We start from the raw sequence: 19,068 nt of genomic DNA, 5'->3' as shown, positions 1-19,068 counted from the left end.
ACCAAGGCAATTTATAAAAGAAAATATTTAATTGGGGATTTGCTTATAGTTTGAGAGGATGTCTTAGTGTCCTATTGCTGTGGAGAGACACCATGACCATGGCAACTTTTATAAAAGAAAACATTTAATTGGGGCTCGCTTATAGTTCAGAAGTTTAGTCCATTTAGCATGGTGACATTCAGGTAGATTGTGGTACTGGATAGTATCTGAGAGTTCTGCATCTGGTTCTATAGGCAGCAGGCAGTGACACTGGGCCTGGCTTGAGCGTTTAAAACCCCAGACACACCCACAGTGACAAACTTCGTCCAACAAGGCCACACCTTCTATTCCCTGTCAAGTAGTACCACTCAGTAATGACCAAGCATTCAAATCTATGAGCCTATGGGAGCCATTCCTATTCACATACCCACAGAGGGTAATCCTATGCCTGGTATGCCTGGTAGTATGGCAGTAGACAGGTTGGCACACTGGAACAATAGCTACGAGTTTAACATCTTTATCCCAAAGAGACTGGGACTGGCTTAGGCTTGTTTTCTTTACAGTGCTTTCTATGCATTTCCTGTTTATTATTGTCTTTATGTACTGACATTCATCAAGAAATGTGGTATAAATACACAAGGGAACAAACGATGCAGGGAAATGAGTGAAACCATCACAGTGCTTGACAGAAGCCAGAACAACACATGCTTCTCGTAGGAGAATCCAGATTCTTTTTTCTTTAAAAGAAGATAGTGTCTTGGCCACTTTAAAAAAAGATAGTGTTTATGCCAACTGGATACAAGCTAGAGCCATCTGAAAGGAAGGAGCCTCAACTGAGAAAATGCCTTCATAAGATCCTGCTGTAAGGCATTTTCTTAATTAGTGTCTGATAGGGGCCCAGCTTATTGTGGGTGGTGCCATCCCTGGGAGGTCCTGCGTCCAACAAGAAAGCAGGCTGAGCAAGCTAGTAAGCAGCACCCTCCATGGCCTCTGCATCAGCTCCTGCATTCAGGTTCCTGTCCTGACTTCATTTGATGATGAACAGTGATGTGGAACTGAAAGCTAAATAAACCCTCTCCTCCCCAGGTTTCTTTGGTCATGGTGTTTCATCACAGCAATAAAAACCTTAACTAAGACAGAAGTAAGGTTAGAAGGGAATAGGAAGGGGACAGGTGAGAGGGATAGAGGGGGACAAGTGACAGTGATAGAGTGAATGTCCTCAAAGCACATGATACACGAGTATAAGGTCATAAAATCCATTATTTCGTACAACTAATTGATGTTAATTAAAACTGAATTTTAGAAAAAGTGGTGGCACACGCCTTGAATTCCAGCACTTGGGAGGCAGAGGCAGGCGGATTTCTGAGTTCGAGGCTAGCCTGGTCTACAGAGTGAGTTCCAGGACAACCAGGACTACACAGAGAAACCCTGTCTAGAAAAAAAAAAAACCAAAAAAAAAAAAGAAAGAAAAGAAAAGAAAAAAGAAAAATGAATACAAATACAGTTTATGTAGATTTAAAAAATAAGATAAGACCAGGTGTAGAGGCTCATGCCTTTGGTCATAGCACCCAGGAGGCAGAGGCTGGTAGATAGATCTCAACCCTGTCTCAAACAAACAAACAAACAAACAAAAACAAAACCAAACAAAAAAAAACTCCAAAAAACAAAAGACAATGAGCATCTATGCAATGTGGGATGACAGTCAGCTCTGGAGAACTACAGAGCTCCGAGCCCTGGTTGGGATCATGAGAAAGATTATAGTTTTCTAGATTTCACTGCAAGGAGGGCTCTCTCCCCTGGGGACCTTCTAGAGCCCAGCTGTGTCAGAAGGCATGGGTATGGCCTTTTCCAGGTATTGGCTGGGATTCTTTGGGGGATAGATTGTGGTTCACTGCTGTGGGGTAGGGACAGGACAGGTGAGCACGAGGAGGCCTGGCACATGGTGGTTGTGAGAAGATCCCTGATGGAGAGAAGCTGGTGTCTCCTCTCCCAGAGATGAACCCTCCAGTATAAGGTCCCTGGTGCTCTGGCTTTTCTGTCCTCTATGTGTGGATGCTCTCCGCTATGGAGGTGGTTCTGGGTGCTGTCATGTTTACAGGATGGCACTGAAATTATGGTTCCCCTGAAGAGTGTCCCCAGGGTGCTTTCTACCTTGGCTCTCTTCCTGTGGTATGGGCCAGGCTCAGGGATGGGTCCCAGCAGAGCCAGCTTCTTCAAGTCTTTGGCAAAGGAGAGAAGCAAGCTGTGTTCCATCTTTCTGATACAGGTCTGCACAAGAATACCCATGGTGATGGACAAGTTTCTTCAAGTATTACTTCTGCTTCTCAGGATCAGTGCTGAAAGCCAAGAGGGCTACAGCTTCAGCACTATGCCAAGCACCCACTGGGCTACCATCACTGTCCCTGGTGAAACCTCTTCCCAGCAGCAAGGTGGTACAGGCTGTCCTCAACACTGGGCAGGTCGGCTTCTGGCCCTATAGCAGTGACTTTGCTGCATACTGATGTCCAAGGCTGGTTGAAGCTCCAGCAGGAGACGCTGACCCTGACATCATGTATCTACTCTGCTGGGCTGTGAGCCATGCCTTAACTGCTGTCTGCTATCTGTTGGTGGGCTATCCTGTCGAGACTTTGTTTCCCATCCACTACTGATTGGTCAAATCATCAGAATGTCATCAGGGATCGATGACCACTCTTATCAAACAACTTTAGAGAGTTCTAAATCCTCATATTAGAAAAATAAAAAAACAACCCAAATCCCAAAAACCCCAGGTCAGAAAATTCCAGTGAATTTGCATATACCCATAGACCAGGAAGAAGAGAAGAAATGGAATCCTAATTAAAAGGATTTTACAGTGTGCAGCTTGGACAGATCACAGCAGACTAGACAGTTCCACGAGGGGAGGTTTATTAAGAGAGTGGGAGAGCGAGAGGAGAGAGAGAGAGGAATAGAAGAGGAGAGGCCGGCCATGACCACGTGGAAAGAGGGGGAAGGGAAAGGGGGAAGGGAGATGGCAACCTGCAGGCGCGGGGTTGGGGGACCAAGAGAGAGAGGAGGGGCAAGCAGCCCCTTTTATAGTGGGCAGGCCTACCTGGCTGTTGCCAGGTAACTGTGGGGAGGAGCATACCTGGCCATTGCCAGGTGACTGTGGAGGTGGAGTTTAACAGATTGCTAACACTAATAGTCTAAGTCCAATGTGAGCACAGAAGTATAAAACTAGAGAGGAAGAGGGGTGTGTCTCCAGACAAAAAGCCCTGTGTCTGGTTGCCTTCCCAGGTATGGGTGCTCTGAAGATGTTGAAGATACACATCAAAGACACTCTTCCTAGCCAGGCATAGTGGGGTCTGCCTGTAATCTCTGCACTTTGGGGAGGTAGAGGCAGGTGGGGCTCTGTGACTTCTAAGCCAGTCTGGTCTGCATAGTGGTAATAATTTAAAAAGTAAATTAAAACTTTCCTGAATGGACCAGATGGTTATGTGTTGCAGTCACTCAGTACCACCAGCAGACTGTATCAGAGGATTCCCACGACACACCCAGTGTCAGGAGAGTACCTACCCTTAAACCTGAAGGGCCTACATTTTATTTACTATTAAAATGTAGAACTGGAGGTCAAGGAGCTAGCCCAGCAGTTACCACTCACACTCACAGAGGAGGAGTTTGATTGCAAACATTCACATCAAGCAGCTCTGTAACTCCAGATCCAGAGGAATCCAACACTCATGGCCTCCTAAGATACCTGCACTCACGATGCACATATACATACATGAAGTTTAAAATGTTAAACCCACTAATGTAGCTTATATCTGTAATCGTAGTACTTGGAAGGCTGAGACAGGACTATTGCTTCAAATTCAGGAGCAGCCTGAACTCTATAGTGAGTTCTAGGCCACCCTGGGTTACAGTGAGACCCTCCGACCCCAAATCAATCAAATCCTAGTGTTACAGGCCTTTAATTCCAGTGCTTGGGAGGCAGAGGCAGGTAGATCTCTGTGAGTCTATGTAGCAAAGTTCCAGCTAGAGCCTCATAGTGAGACACCGTCTCAAAAGGTTTAGAATTATTAGAATTTATTAGATTTAAAGGTCTTGACTACCACCGATGCTTTCAATGTCCTCAGTATTCGAATTTACAATTCAAATAATTAAGTTTTCAGTTTTACAAGCTGACAGCTGGGCATATAAAGTATGTGGCTTACCGTATGTAATTCTAGCCCTTGAGATGTGGAGCCAGGATGGTAGTAACTTCAGACCAGGCTGTAGTACATGGTGTTCTAGGCAGCCTTAGTTATCTAGTTAGTTTCTGCTTCACAAAATAAAACTAAGCCAGAGGGGCAGACCGTGCAGACATGCTGACAGACAAAAGGAAACCAGCCTATTCTGTACCATGTATACCTAAGGGATCAAGCTCAGTTGGTTTGGTGGCAGATGTCTTTCATCACCAAGTCATCTCACTGCCTCTCTCCCCTTTTTGAGATAGGGTCTCACGTAACCCAGGCTGGCCTTGAACTTTGACTTTCCTGGCTTCACCTCCCAGTGGGATTACAAGTGTATACCACACCTGCATCCAGTGTACATTTCTGTTGGGCTTTTGAAAACCATGCACTTTTATTCTAAATCTTGTTCAATGTTTAACAGTAGCATGGTATAGAAATCTCTCTGGCTTCCAAAGACTCTCTGTCACTTCCCTGGGCTCACCAATCCACTAACCAATTGGTATTTGTATTGGTTTCTTTTTGTCACTGTGACAGAACTGCAGGACCAGGGCAACTTATAAAAGTTATAAAAGAGAAAGTTAGAGTCTGTAGTGGCAGGGACAGCATGTCAGCAGACTGCAGGCATGGCAGTCAGAGCAAAAAGCTGAGAGCTCAAATCTTGAACCACAAGCATGAAGCAGAGAGAGCGACCTACAAATGACACAAAGCCTTTTTTTCTCACAGCCTTCCTGTAGCAATGTACTTCCTCCAACAAAGCTATACCACCTAACCCTCCTCAGACAGCACCACTGTCTGGGAACAATGTTCAAGCACATGAGACTACAGAGGGAGTTTCTCAGGCAGGCTGTTTAACACTCATGACTATAAATGAGTTTCCCCCTTGCTTAACTTAGGACCTTAGGCATACGAGGCAAGCGTTCTACCACCGAGCTCCATCTTAGCTGTTTTGGTTTTTATTTAGACATAAGCTAAGTTGCCCAGGCTGTAGTCAAGGCAGGTCTTTACTTCCAGCCTGCTGCTTCAGCCTCCCCAGAAGCTGAAGTTACAGACCTTCCCACTACCAAGTCTACCTCAAAACTTGTTTTTATATTCAGGAACACAGTCAATCAATTCTGGCTCTGTATTAAATACACTAGTCTCTTTCCTGGATTCTGGAACTTTCTATTTCTAGTTTTAGAACATATAGTTCTAGTGTTCTTTGGGTTATGCAGCCTTTGAAATATAGGACCTTTTTTTGGTAGAATCAGGGGTAACCAGAAAACAAACAAAAACTGATTAGAACCTATGGATGTCTCTACCGAAGCCTTTAGGTGAATATTAGATTTGAGGACTGTAGACTAGAACTATAATAAACAGCATTCAAAACAAGAGGCGTCTCCTTCCTAACTTTGTTTTTGAGATGGAAAGCTCAGTACAAAATTTAGATCTTATTACAGAAATTGAAACGAGCTCATGCAAATTAATCTCCACTGCACCCGTAAAAGGAGATTGAAAGCAGTAATGTTGCCTGTGGTGTACATACAGTACCATTTCCTAAATATCTGTGGGGTCTAAAACTGGGAATGACACGCAATGCTTCCTTTTCCTCAGGCTACAGTAGCATAGGATTCAATTTTGAATCTGATAATGGAAGCATTTTCATGGCACAATAGCCCACAAAGGAAATGAAGGAAGAAATAAACAGCCAGATCATTGAAATAGACAAACAAGACCCCTAGATTAGATGTTCACTCCTGGGCTTCTTTTCATTGGTAGACAGAAATTAATTGAGCATCTAATTGTGTCCATTTCTGGGGCACACCCTCACTTAGACTTTCTATTGACCATTTGTCAGAGGCTCATTCTTAGTTTTTAATTCAGAAGATGATTTTCTATGCTAATTTGAAGGGCATGAACAGAAAGATATTGTAGGTCTGGCAGAATTTACGCCACTAATTTAAAATTTTGTGAGTCAGGCATGGTGGCTCAGGCTCATAGGCAGGAAGATTGGCAGTTCAAAACCAGCCTGAGATATAGAACAAGTTCCAGGCTAGACTGGGCTACAGAGTGAGAGCTTGTTTCCAGCAATAAAAGAAAACAAATGGGGATAACATGATCAAGATGAATTGTTGGCATGTATAAAACTACCAAAGAATTAAAGTTATTCTATTAAAACCCCACAAACAGGGCTGGAGAGATGGCTCAGCGGTTAAGAGCACTGGCTGTTTGCTCTTCCAGAGGTCCTGAGTTCAATTCCTAGCAACCACATGGTGGTTCACAACCATCTGTAATGGGATCCAGTGCCCTCTTCTGGTGTGTCTGAAGATAGCTACAGTGTACTCATATAAATGAAATAAATAAATCTTTAAAAAAAAATAAAAAACTCCACAAACAATTCTGTAAGACCAATGTGCTGGTTAGTCTGGCACACCCTGGAGTCACCTGGGAAGCACCTCAATTGAGGAATAATTTCATCAGATTGACATGTGGACTTATCTCTTAGAGAATGTCTTGATTGCCTTAGTTGGTGTGTGAGGACCCAGCCACTGTGGGTGGCACTATCCCCTAGGCAGAGGCCCTGAACTTTATAAGAAGGAAGAAAACTAGCTGGGCAGGCAAGCAAGCAGCACACTTAACATCCTTTTTCTCTCCACCCTTGATTATAGATGGTGACCAGCTGCTGCAAGCTCCTACATCTGTGACTTCTCTGCTGGGATGAACTTTAACATGGAATTGGAAGCCAAATACATTCTTTTCTAAGTTGCTTTTGACAGGGTATCTATAACAGCAACAGATATAAACCAGAACAGTCATATTCTGTGTTGGGCAGAAGCTTATCTTAAATATTTCCCATTAGCTTTTTCTGTATCTCCACTGAACTAAATGGTGACATTGTATCTATCTTGTCTTAAAGTAAAAGTTACGCCGGGCGGTGGTGGCGCACGCCTTTAATCCCAGCACTTGGGAGGCAGAGGCAGGTGGATTTCTGAGTTCGAGGCCAGCCTGGTCTACAGAGTGAGTTCCAGGATAGCCAGGGCTATACAGGGAAACCCTGTCTCGAAAAACCAAAAAAAAAAAAAAAAAGTAAAAGTTACTTTATTTTAAAGCCAGTGACTCCAGCTATAAGCTGCTCCACAGTACAGGTAGCACAGAAGCTCCACCCCCTCCTCCTGGAATTGGAGAATCAACTAAGGCCTCTTGTATTTTACCATTGAGCTATACCTTTGGAAGCCATTTTTTAATTGTCCCCAATCTCAAATAGAATTTTACTCAACCAAACTAAAGGGTATTCTGTAATCTTTACCTCTGCCACAGAGGACAGGACTGTGGAACTGTGAGGTTAGTAAGTGAGAAACAAACAAAAGGAAAATATTTTTGATGGAGTTGGAATGGCTACCAGGAATGCAATGAAAATTGCACATGTCTTTCTGATAGGCTATTCCCTTGTTTCTTCTTTTGAGACAGGATCTTACTGTGAAGCAATGGGTGGCCTTTATCTTGGCATCCTCCTGCTTCTGCCCCCTGGGATTGTAGGCATGTGCCATTGTGCCAGGCTTTCTGAGAAACTAAACAGAATTCAGATTAGCATAGGATCTGGAGTTCCCTTCCTCTCAAGAGTTAGGGTTTCTTGTTGTTGTTTTAGGTAGAGTTTTCACCTTCTTGTCCATCTTGATCAAGTGTTTTCCAAGGTTGGAGGTTCAATGTTTCAAGATTCTCCACAGATTTGGAAATAGCTTGACAGTTATGATTCAGACATACTGTAAAGTCCAATCTCCTTTCTGCTCTTCTATAGAGCACTGATGAACATAATAAACATATTTATACTTCTCTTCAGCCTGAAGAATTCCTTCTAGTATTGGCTGTGGAGTTGGCTTAGTAGTCATCAATTCCTTTTGTTTGCCTTTATCATGGACAGTTTCAGTTCCTCCATCAGTTATGACAGCTGGGTATAGTAAGTAGTACTCTGGCTTTCAGAATTTGAAATTTATCATTCCTCATCCTACCAGCTTTTAAAGTTTCTGTTGTGAAATCTGCCATTATTCTCATAGGCCTGCCTCTATATACAACTGCATGTTTCTCTCTTGCATGCTGCAGTATACTTTCTGTTCTGTATATTTAGAGTTTTAACTATAGAATGACATGGGGAGTTTCTTTTCAGGTCCCATCTAGTTAGTGTTCTATACATGCCTCTTGTATTAGGGGGGCCTTTCCCAGGATTTGGAAATCTTCTGCTACAGCTTTATTGAAAATATTTTCTATGCCTTTGACATGAAGTTGTCCATCTTTCATGCTCATAATTTGTAGATTTTATCTTTTGGTGATGTCCCAAAGATCTTGACTGTTCTGTTCTGACCCTAAAAACAACCTGGGGAGGAAAGAAATCATTTGGCTTACGTTTCCAGGTCACAGTCCATCACGGAGGGAAGTTGGGGCCAGAATCCTAATAGGAACTGAAGCAGAGAGCCTGGAGGGGCTGCCGGCTGGCTTGCTCCTCTGCCTCACTTTGAGCCTGCTTTCTTATACAACCCAGGACCACCAACCCAGGTGGGGCACCACCCACCATATGCTCCACACGCTGTGCCCTCCCACACCAATTAACACTCAAGACAATTCCTCACAGTCATGGCCACAGCTGATCTGATCTTGGCAATTTCTCTATTGAGACTTCTTCCTCTTCTATCATGACTCTTGATTGGATCAAGTTGACAATAAGAAATATGAGGCAATCTATCCCTTGACAACCTGGTGGACAAAACATATCACTACTAAACCATAACTTTTTTTCTTGTTCCCCAAATCTCTTGTTAATACCATAAAATAAAATATAAATGTAACCTTAAAAGTTTTACAGTCTAAAAATTCAAGTGCTTTAAAAGTCCAATGTCTCTCAGCTGCATGGGCCTAGAAAACAAAACAAAGAATACATGTTTTTATTTCAAGAGGGAAGAACCAGGCCATAGTTACAATCAGATCAAAGCAAACCACAAAGCCAATAGTATAAATAGTATAAAAAGTTCAGAATTCTACATCTGGAATTTACTCCTGATCTTTGGGATTCCAAAAGCCCGGGTACCCCACTTCTCCAGCCTTGCTCTCTGCAGCACGCACAGCTTGTCCGCAGGCTTCGTGCAGCCTCACTCTGCACTGCTGCTGTCCTGGCAGGTGCCTCAGGCTTTTGACATTGCCAGTGTCCTGGGGTCCATTGCAGCTGAGGCTTCACCTTCATCCATGGCCTCTCTGGGCTTTTCTTCAGGGCTCCTGCCACATAGTGCCAAGCTTCAGCTGCTCTCCATGACCCCTTCGTGCCTTCAAGCCAGCACTGTGTAGGAGATCCTTAGGGACTGTTTGCTGTCCGTGACCCACTTAGACCACAGCTTCCGTGTACTGATACCGAGGAAATATTTCCCCAAATACTTTACCTCAGTGATGCCTCTTGTTAATAACAACTGATTCTTCAGTGCCAAATGACTAGCATCATTACTGCAGTAAAACACAAAAGGCTTCACTTCTATGGACTTTCAGATATGTCACATGAATGGCCCAATAGTGTCTTTGATTCCTTCTGAAACTTCACAAACCAGGTTTCCATTGTCTTTATTTTTCTGTTAATAATAATAATAATAACAACAACACCATGTGATATTATTATTATTCATCTCATCTTCCAGGCTCCTGGAACAGCCCAGTAAGCCCTAAGCAGTAATTGGCTTTTCCAGTTTAAAGTCCCAAATCCTCCATTGCCACCCATAACAAAGCACAGCATAAAGGCCACACGGTCAGGCCAACCATGGCAACATCCTATCGATACCAATTCTTTTCTAGTTTGGTTTCTGCTGCTGTGATAAACACCATGACTGAAAGCAACCTGGGGAGGAAAGTGTTTTTATTTCAGCTAATAAGCTACAGTCCATCATGGAGAGAAGCTATGTCAGGAACTCGAAAGCAGGAGCTTGAGACAGAAACCACAGAGGAGTGTCTCTTACTGGCTGAGTGAGAAAGCAACTGTCTTAGTCAGGGTTTCTAGTGCTGTGGTGAAAGACCATGATCAAAAGAAAGCTGGGGAGGCAAGGGTTTACTCAGCTCACCGTTCCAAACTGGAGCTAGTGAGACAGTTCAGTAGGCAAAGCACTGGAGAACTGACTCCTCTGATCTCCACAGCACATACTCTTATGCACATACATGTGCACGTGCACACACACACACACACACACACACACGCACACACAAACTTGATAAGTATAACTTTTACAAGCTCCAGTTTGCAGTTTTAGAAGGAAGGAAAGTGCGATACTGGCTACAAAGGGTGAACCGTGAAGACCTTGAACTAAGTAAAGTTTATCAAACACAAAAGGACAAATACATGTGATTCTCCATGCGTGGGGGTTCCAGGGTAGGCAAGGTCATAGAAGCAAAGTTCAGGTGCTGGCTGTGGGGACTGGGGAGAAGGAGCAAGGAGCTGGTGCGTAGTGAGTGGGAGGAAAGCATTCAGATGGGTAACAGGATGAGAGTGCATCCAGTGCCTCTCACCTGGACACTTAACGTGTGTTTTAATACAACAGAAAGTAATGTAAAGAAGAACTAGGGTGATGGGCATGGTGGCCCGTGCCTGCAACTCTAGCACTGGGGGATTGGAGGCAAGAGGGTCAGGGTTGAAAGTCATCCCCAAGTCCATGGCAAGACTGAAGCCAGCCTGCACTGTGTACTCAAGAAAGAAAAAAAGTACTACTTTTTGAATAATTCATTATGTACACATTTTATTTTATAACAACATTAGTTTTTAGAAAACTGTAACCATCACATGTGTCATGAGTATTTGTATATAAATTTAATTTTTGAGACAGAGTTTTCTATAGCCCAGACTGGCCTCAAACTCCCTATGTAGCTGAGGACGACCTTGAACTTATGATCCTCCTGTGTCCATCTTTCAATTACAGGGATTACAGGCGTGTACCATATCAGCTGGTTTTAGGTTTAAGGCAGTGCTGGGGTTGGGTCCAGGGCTCTGTGAATGGTAAGTAAGGATCTTACTACAGCACCAGCCCATGTACACAGACTTTATGATATAATTTGGACTATATAGAGACCATTCCCCCCCCACACACACACAGAAACTTCTTACCTTTAGCCTCTTTAGACAAGGATAGATATTCCCATTTAGAAGAAGTGCTATAGATATTTGGAGAGTTTGAAATTCCAGAGTACTAAATGTGCACATTAACACTGCAAATAAAGGCACACATTCATCTAGCTTGGAGGATGACGTCATTGTACTGGAATCTCCCTGTACTGGCCCCGCCCATCTCAGTGGTCAGGCTGAGGACTTGTGTCTGATCACCTCTGAATGGCTTGGGTTGATCACTGAGTTGATCCATGAACTGGGTTGGACTCTGAGTGAATTAATGATATGCTATCACATGAACATATGTTGTCACTGGTGATTTGTAGATCACAAGTTTATTTTATTTTTAAAAATTGTCTCTTTTTTTGTTGATCCCAGTTTTTAAAAAAATTACTTATTTTTCTTGTCTCATAGATTACATCCTGAGTGCAGTGGCCCCTCCCTCCTCTCCTCCCAGTTCCTTCCTCTACCTCCCCTGTCCCCCTAGATCCATTCCTCCTTCTGTTTCCCTTCAGAAAAAAGCAGGCTGCCCAGGGATATCAACCAAACATGGCATAACAAGTTACAATAAGATTAGACATAAGCCGGGCGGTAGTGGCGCACGCCTTTAATCCCAGCACTTGGGAGGCAAAGGCAGGTGGATTTCTGAGTTCGAGAGTTCGAGGCCAGCCTGGTCTACAGAGTGAGTTCCAGGACAGCCAGGGCTACACAGAGAAACCCTGTCTTGAAAAACCAAGCCAAAAAAAAAAAAAAAAAAAAAAAGATTAGACATAAACCTCATATCAAGGCCGGATGAGACAACCTAGTAGGAGATGAGGGGGCCCAGAAGCAGGCAAAAGAGTCAGAGACCTCGGGTCCTCTTCATATGTGTTATGGTTGTGCAGCTTGGTGTTCTTGTGGGACTCCTAGCAGTGTGAATGGGGCTGTCTTTAAAAAGTATCTTATTGTTTTATTTGTATGGGTGTCTTGCCTGCCTATGTGTCTGTGCACCAAGTACATGCAGTATCCCTGGAGGCCAGAAGAGGGCATTGGATCTTCTGGGATTAGAGTTTAGAGCTGCCATACAGGTGGTGCCAGAGATCAGACACTGGTCCTCTGGAAGAGCCATTTCTCCAGCCCCCACAAGTTTATCTTATAACCACCTCTTTAACCTGGTCTAAAGAGCAGATGTATGTATATTTATTTCTTCCTGGTCTTAGGCACTAATAGGCTAGCATGCTTGCCAGTAAGTTCAACTTGTCATGTGCAGCCCTAATTCAAGTCAGTGTCTCCTGCACTTATTGAGGAGGAGCTAGACTGAAGAAGAAAGAGATGCCAGAAAACAACTTTATGCAGCCTCTGAGACCACAGAAGCTGGCGAGCATCTAAGACAGGCTTCTCCATTTTGACAGATGGCCTTTTCCCCTAAGCCTTTATTGCTATGCTGTAGAGCACTTCTGTATCTTGTTGTTCCTTCTAAAATTTCCTCTTTGTTCACAGTACGAGATGAGAACAGAAGCACGGAGAAAAAATCTTCTCATTTTGATTTTGCATTATTTAACACAAGAAGGGTATGTTTTCATGCGTTTATGATGATGCCTCTCCTCTCTGACCCTTCAAAAGTAGTGCCTAAACTCTACTTTTAGAGCAGTTTCATGTTTACAGACAAATGAGCAGAAAGTATAGTGAACTCCTTCTCCCCACCCATTTCCGTTATTATTATTATTTATTTGCAGTGCTGGTGACAGATCCCAGGCAAGCACTCTACAACTGAGCTCCAGTGCAGTCCCTTACTATCAACATGTCTCATTGATGTAGTTTATTTGTTATAACTGGTGAGCCCTTGCTAATAAGTGATGTTCTCCACAGCAACAAAAATGTCATCAGTACTGCAGCCACAACCATATTTGGCTAAAAGCAAGGAAAGGCAATCCAATGACAATTTCTTAATTAACTTACTTATTTGATTTAAGCACTTTTAAAATTGTTTTGGACAATGGAAACATCACCAGATGTCAGTAGAAGCAGGTAGCTTCCAGACGGAAGTGTTGGTGTTGTGGTTGACAGTGTTGGGATGTATTTAACACGTGGTGAAGTTACATGTCTGTCTATGATCTCATTGCCTCAGAGGCTGGCACAGGAGGCTCACAAATCCTAAGAAAGCTTGAGCTGTGGATTGAAACCTTATCTCTAAAACAACCAACCTGAAAACAAATCACAAAACCAAAACCAACAACAACCAAAAAGACCCAACTCGTTCAACAGCATTAAATAACCCAAACAAAAACAAACCAAAAAATCGTACGTGATGTTCCTTACTGTGGAAAAGTCTCCTACACAGTTTTCTCTATAACATGCTGCTTAATGTTGACTTGCTCTTCGTAGTGAGTCCCCTTGGATTGGCAGCTCCTGTCTGCTTTTATTCTTTAAACTCAGACCTAACCTTCTCTCTCCTGTAAACCTGCCAGCTATATGGATGCAGCTAACGCTTTGGAGGAGGAGACTAAGCTGGGACTACGGCGCTTTGAAGTTTGTGACAACGTTGACCTGGAAACTATTTTGATGGAATATGAGAGCTATTATTTTGTAAAGTTCCAGAAGTATCCCAAAGTGGTTAAGAAGGCACCAGACCCAGGTACATAGGTTTGTGCTAGAAGTGATGCTTTATGCCATTGTTAAGAATGGTGCTTCCAGTGGTCACATATGTAATCCCAATGTCAGGGAGGTGGGGGGGGGGGGTCTGAAGATGAAAAGTTGGCCTATCCCTCTCCCAACAGAAGGTGTTCCTAGGCTCATGGTTGGATGGTTCCCTTCTATGCCTGGAAGAGTAGACCAGAAGGATCTGGAGCCTAGCTCAGACTCAGAACTGACCATTCAAACGTGATTGCCTGGATTGTTTGGCATCCTCCTGTCTTGTTGGCCTTTGTTTGAGGAGCATTTGTTAGGGCAATGAAAGCAGAGCCCCACTGTATTGCAGGTGCTCTTCAGAAAGGCAGCACTAACTTCTGGAGTGATGGAGAGGGCTGTTGGAAGACTATAAATGACAAAAGACTTTTTCTTGTTAGGAAGCCCTATTATCTATCTTGAAAGTAAGATGGAAATGAGTATTGGTGAAGCTAATAGCTCATGTATAGATAATGAAATGCTTTTGAAAGCCATCAATCCAGATGGTGATCAATAGAATGCAGAGACCAGTGTAGGTCAGCAGTCATGGAGGCTGGCTAGAGGGAAGAGCTAAAGCCAAGGTCCTAGGTTTTGTAGTAACATTGACTTAGAAGTCTATAAGAAGGGGAAGTAATTATAAACCAAGGGGGATCATTGTCCTGTTTACAAGGCGCTTGTTAAGCCACAGAGTTTAACATTTCTTGTAGGGACCAGGAAACTGAGAGGAACGTCAATTAAAACCAGCCAGGGCCAAACCCAGAGGTGGAGGAGGCCTGCAGTTTTAGTTTTTGTTTTTCTTTACTCTGAGCTTTCTTCCAGTGAAGGACTCAGAACTCAGCTCACTCGACTGGTTGGTTGGTCGTTTGAGCTGGGCACTGGTTCCTCACACAGAGAGACAAGCACTGCTCCCAGCAGGGACTGAATTCAAGATGTCCTGGCCTCTTCTGGCTTGGCACCCATTTCCCCCTGTGATTTGGACTCAGTATCTTCATTCTAAAGTTCAGTTGGCAGAATTTGATTCAGTAAATGTTCCTGTCAGTCTCGTGGGATTCTGGTGTGCTCTGTGACCCAGAAAAACAGTGGCAAATTTATGAAAACTCATCATACCAACCCATATAGCCAGCCTGTGTGTGGGTATTGTTCCCAGTGTGGGGTCTGCTACACATTGCCTAGGCCTGGGTGTCTTTCTCTGTGTTACTCAAAATCCCTGAAAAGCTAGGACTTGTTTCTCTTCTCTGGTCCCTTCACTTCTCATTAGAGGAGCTAGCTGTCTGTTGGTCTAGAAGCACACAGTTGTAAGGACACTGGAAGAGAATGCTCATGGAAGTTTGCTTTCTCTCTTAAAACTAAACTCTTCCCTTTCCCTCAATGTTTGTTTTTCCACAGTAGAAAATAATTTACCATCAAGAAGTGGAGGGAAGAACAAAAGGTAAAGCTATTCATTTGATCAACTTAACTCTTGCTTTCTTTTTTAGTTTTTTGAGACAAGGTTTCTGTACACTCCCCCACCTCCACCCCCATATTTCCCAGAACTCATTGTGTAGACCAGGCTGACCTTGAACTCACAGACATCCACTTGCCTTTGCTTGCTGGGTGTTAGGATTAAAGATGTGTACCTATATGCCAGGCTTGATTGTTTCAACTCTTAAGAGTATAGGATCTCTTTCTTGTAGAGTCTCAGTGCAACCCCATGACTCTGCCCCCAATGCCAGGGTGTAGCCGTGTAACCTTGGAGTCTCCTCTTGTCACCACTGGCTCGACTTAAGTCAGTGTCTTTAGATTCTCCCAGGTCACTGAAATTATGTTCAATGATATCTTGCCTTTCTTGTCCATGTGGGTTGGAACATCTGGATCTTGAAAATTGAATGCTTGACACCTAGTTCCCACCACCTATTTTTATAAACATAGGGCAAGCCTCTGGAATATGCCTCAGTGTTGGCTGGCTTAGAGCAGCAGGGACTGTAGGGTTTTGCTAGTGTAGCAAAAAAAAAAAAAAAAAAAAAAAGCCAAAAGCTCAGGGACAGGTAAAAGTGTGGTTCTGGAAGGAACTATACTGCACACTCAGGGCAGTGAAAAAAATAAAAAACAGAATGTGCTAGAAAAAGAAAACCTAGATTGACATAATAAGCAATTTATTAGGTCTTAGAAGTGTGCATTCTGTATATTCCCCCCTGCCTCCACCCAGTGCTTCAGTTTTGTGAATTTAGTTTTCACATCCAGCCAGAGAAGGAAGGACCCAGAGACCTCAAAGGGCCTCTTGTCATCATCTGTAACAATGGCTGGATGGAACCCATGCTTTCTTCATAATAGTAACTCCAATGCTCTTCTGCCCAAGGGTAACACTGCCTTGCACTGTCCTTCCAGAACAGTTTCAGTGAGTTGATGGAGGTGCTATTTTTTTATTAATAGTTTCCATATAGCTGTTCAGCCTCTGGTGAGGGCCTTTTAAGAGGAATATCCTCCGGATCTGGTTGTTTTCAGTTGTTCATTTATACCTGCTATGCCCTCAGATAATTTACCTAGTACATATTTGGTGAGTGACCGCTGGACAGCAACATGTAAAAGCAAAGGGAGGGAGGTAGTGGTATGTGTAGCCTTTTGGGGTTTCTGCAGTTCTTCTGAGTTGATGTCTATACGTGGCAAGCACAAAGGTTTAACACCAAGTGATTAGTCAGGAAAGAGAACCCGAAAAGCAACCGGCAGAGTTTCTGGGCATTGTGGGCTTTTAAACAAAAATATTTTTATTTTTATTTATGTGTGTGAGTGTTTTAACCACATGTAAGTGTGCACCACATCTGTGGAGAGCCCAGAGTCCAGAAGAGGGCGTTAGGTCTCCTGGAACTAGAGTTATAAGCAGTCATGGTCTCCCCAACATGGGTGCTTGAACTGAACTCCCAAGATCAACAAGTGTTCTCAGTCCCTTTGCCCCTTCTCTAGCTGTGCTGGGTGGGCACTGTCTTCTGCTGAGATAGTTGCTTGGTAACAGGGTGTGTCCTCTGATTGTCTACAAGTCATTCAAGGGTTTTTTCCTAATACTGTTCCTCACACCGGAGACTGCTCACAGTTACAGATTGGCTGATGACCCAAGGGAGGGAAGGTATCTGAGACAGATGACAGATCGGGGTTCAGAGGCTTGAAAACTTGTGGGATGGGCTAAGATAGTGAAGTTTGATGGAGTCGATTCAGGCTCTAACAGGTAGCTTCCCTGCAGCAACAATCAGAAGCCTGGAAATCACATTAACAGTAGGACATTGCCCAGAGCAACACCACTTTCCTGAAGTGTGATTTTAGATGTGGCTTATCAATAGGAGACACTGGAGCAACTCGGGGTTTCGTCTGGAATGCAGACCCGTCTCCTTCACCTCCTCAGGGTTATGTTAGTTGCTTTCCTTACCACTGTGTCTGTGTGGTCTATAACTTCATTTAAACCACTCTAATTAGGAGAGTGTTCATGTATAAAATGCTTGGTATTCATTTCACAATTATTTCATTTTTGTGCCAGCAGAAGGCCTGAAGCATAGTTTTCTTATCTCATATTAGAGATGAGAAAAGATGCCCTATGTATGGCCCATGCCCACTTGCCATGAGTTCACCACCAGTACGTGGACACGGGTGCTATTATGGATTGGGTTATTTTGTTGGTCATGTAGTTATATTAGTGATGGACAACTTTTCTTTTCTATAATGAACTGGAACCGAGGCAGAAGCTAAGATCATTTAGAACATGAGAGTCATTGTTCTAGTGACCCTCCTGCAGATACCATGGAAAGAGCTGAGGGAAGCGAGGAATTAAGGCATGCGAACTCACGTTTGCCTCCTGAGACGGTCCTGCCTGCCTCTGACATTGTCTTCCATTACAACATCCCCATACCAGTTGTGTGTGTGTGTGTGTGTGTGTGTGTGTACAGATGAGGATGTACTGAACAAATTAGTCCTGCCCTTGTAATGGTGAGTGTAACATGTAAACTCAAATACATGTGTTGTGACTGTCCTTTTATCCCTTCCCTCAATGCAAACACCATCTTTCCCAGAGTTGCTACTCTTCTGACATCAGTCCCATCAGTTTGTTTTTCCAGAAATGAACTGTAATGATAAGAAATCATTTTTCAAAGACAAATGACATGTGTCAGTAGAGATGGCTTAAGTTTTGCTGTCTTTCCATAAGCTCGAACCCTCAAAGTATTTTATTATTTATTTATGTGTTTTTGTGTGTATCTATGTGTAGTTGGTTGTCTGTAAAGGGCAGAAGAGGGTATAAGACCCCTTAGAGCTGGAGTTACAGGCAGTTGTGAGCTGCCTGGTGTAGGTACTGGGAACAAAACTTGGGTCCTCTGGAAGAACAGAAAGTGTTCTTGACCACAGAGCCATCTCTCTAGCCTATCAGCCTATTTTGATATTTACTGTGTACAACATGCTAAGAGATGTTTTACCTAGAGGAAGTATACTGAATATTCCTCTAGGTAAAAGTATATTCAGTATATTTTAGTATACTGGGTTACAACTCAGACAGATCCCTGAATCTTCTGATGCTTCATAACTTGAGTTGGAGGAGGCTGTTTCCTCCCTCCACCCAGACATCTTCCCTGGTCATGGTCATAAGGTTGGTGAGAGATGTTAACAGTGGGAATATTCTTCTAAAACAGTGCTTCTCAACCTTCCTAATGCCTTTAATAATGTTGCGGTGATCCCAGCCATAAAATTATTTTCATTGTTCCTTCATAACTGTAATTTTGCTACTGTTATGAATCAAATGTAAATATCTGACATACAGGCTATCTGATATGTGACCCCTGTGAAAGGGTCATTTGACACCCAAAGGGGTCGAGACCCACAGGTTGAAAACCACTGTTCTAAGCAATGTTTGTTGTTATTGGGTTTTTTGTTTGTTTGTTTTTGTCTTTTAGATTAAAATTTTTTTTTCAGATGGTGGGTTTTTGAAAACTAAAGCAATTTGCCAAAGTGTAGAAGCTTTGTGGTGTGGAGGAGGGTGAGGGGGATCCTGGGAGGAGGTGAGGAGGTGAGTGCTCCAGCTCAGTTGGGAGGAGCCCAGAGGGAGTGGGAGCCAGGTCAACTAAGGCCGCAGGTGTGAAGGTGTGGGTGGAAGAGCCTCTCTGTGGTGCATGCATGTGGCTTTCGGGA

General features: G+C 43.4%; 1 protein-coding gene across 3 annotated transcripts in view; it reads left to right on the top strand.

Annotated features, from left to right (window-relative positions):
- The window catches only part of Katnal2 (katanin catalytic subunit A1 like 2), a 69,041-nt gene that overhangs the window by 15,490 nt on the left and 34,483 nt on the right, over window positions 1–19,068 (top strand). For 2 of the 3 annotated variants that reach the window (XM_028783231.1, XM_028783232.1), the window contains exons 2-4: window positions 12,766–12,836; window positions 13,734–13,900; window positions 15,316–15,358. In XM_028783231.1, coding sequence (XP_028639064.1) covers window positions 12,766–12,836; window positions 13,734–13,900; window positions 15,316–15,358 — 281 coding nt within the window. Of the gene's footprint in view, window positions 1–8,472; window positions 8,712–12,765; window positions 12,837–13,733; window positions 13,901–15,315; window positions 15,359–19,068 lie in introns of those variants that run through there. The other variant, XM_028783233.1, reaches the window with a different exon arrangement.

The sequence above is a fragment of the Grammomys surdaster genome, unplaced genomic scaffold (genome assembly GCF_004785775.1).
Source record: "Grammomys surdaster isolate TR1022 unplaced genomic scaffold, NIH_TR_1.0 1036, whole genome shotgun sequence".
NCBI classification, from domain to species: domain Eukaryota; kingdom Metazoa; phylum Chordata; class Mammalia; order Rodentia; family Muridae; genus Grammomys; species Grammomys surdaster.
This window is presented reverse-complemented; position numbering and strand designations above follow the sequence as displayed.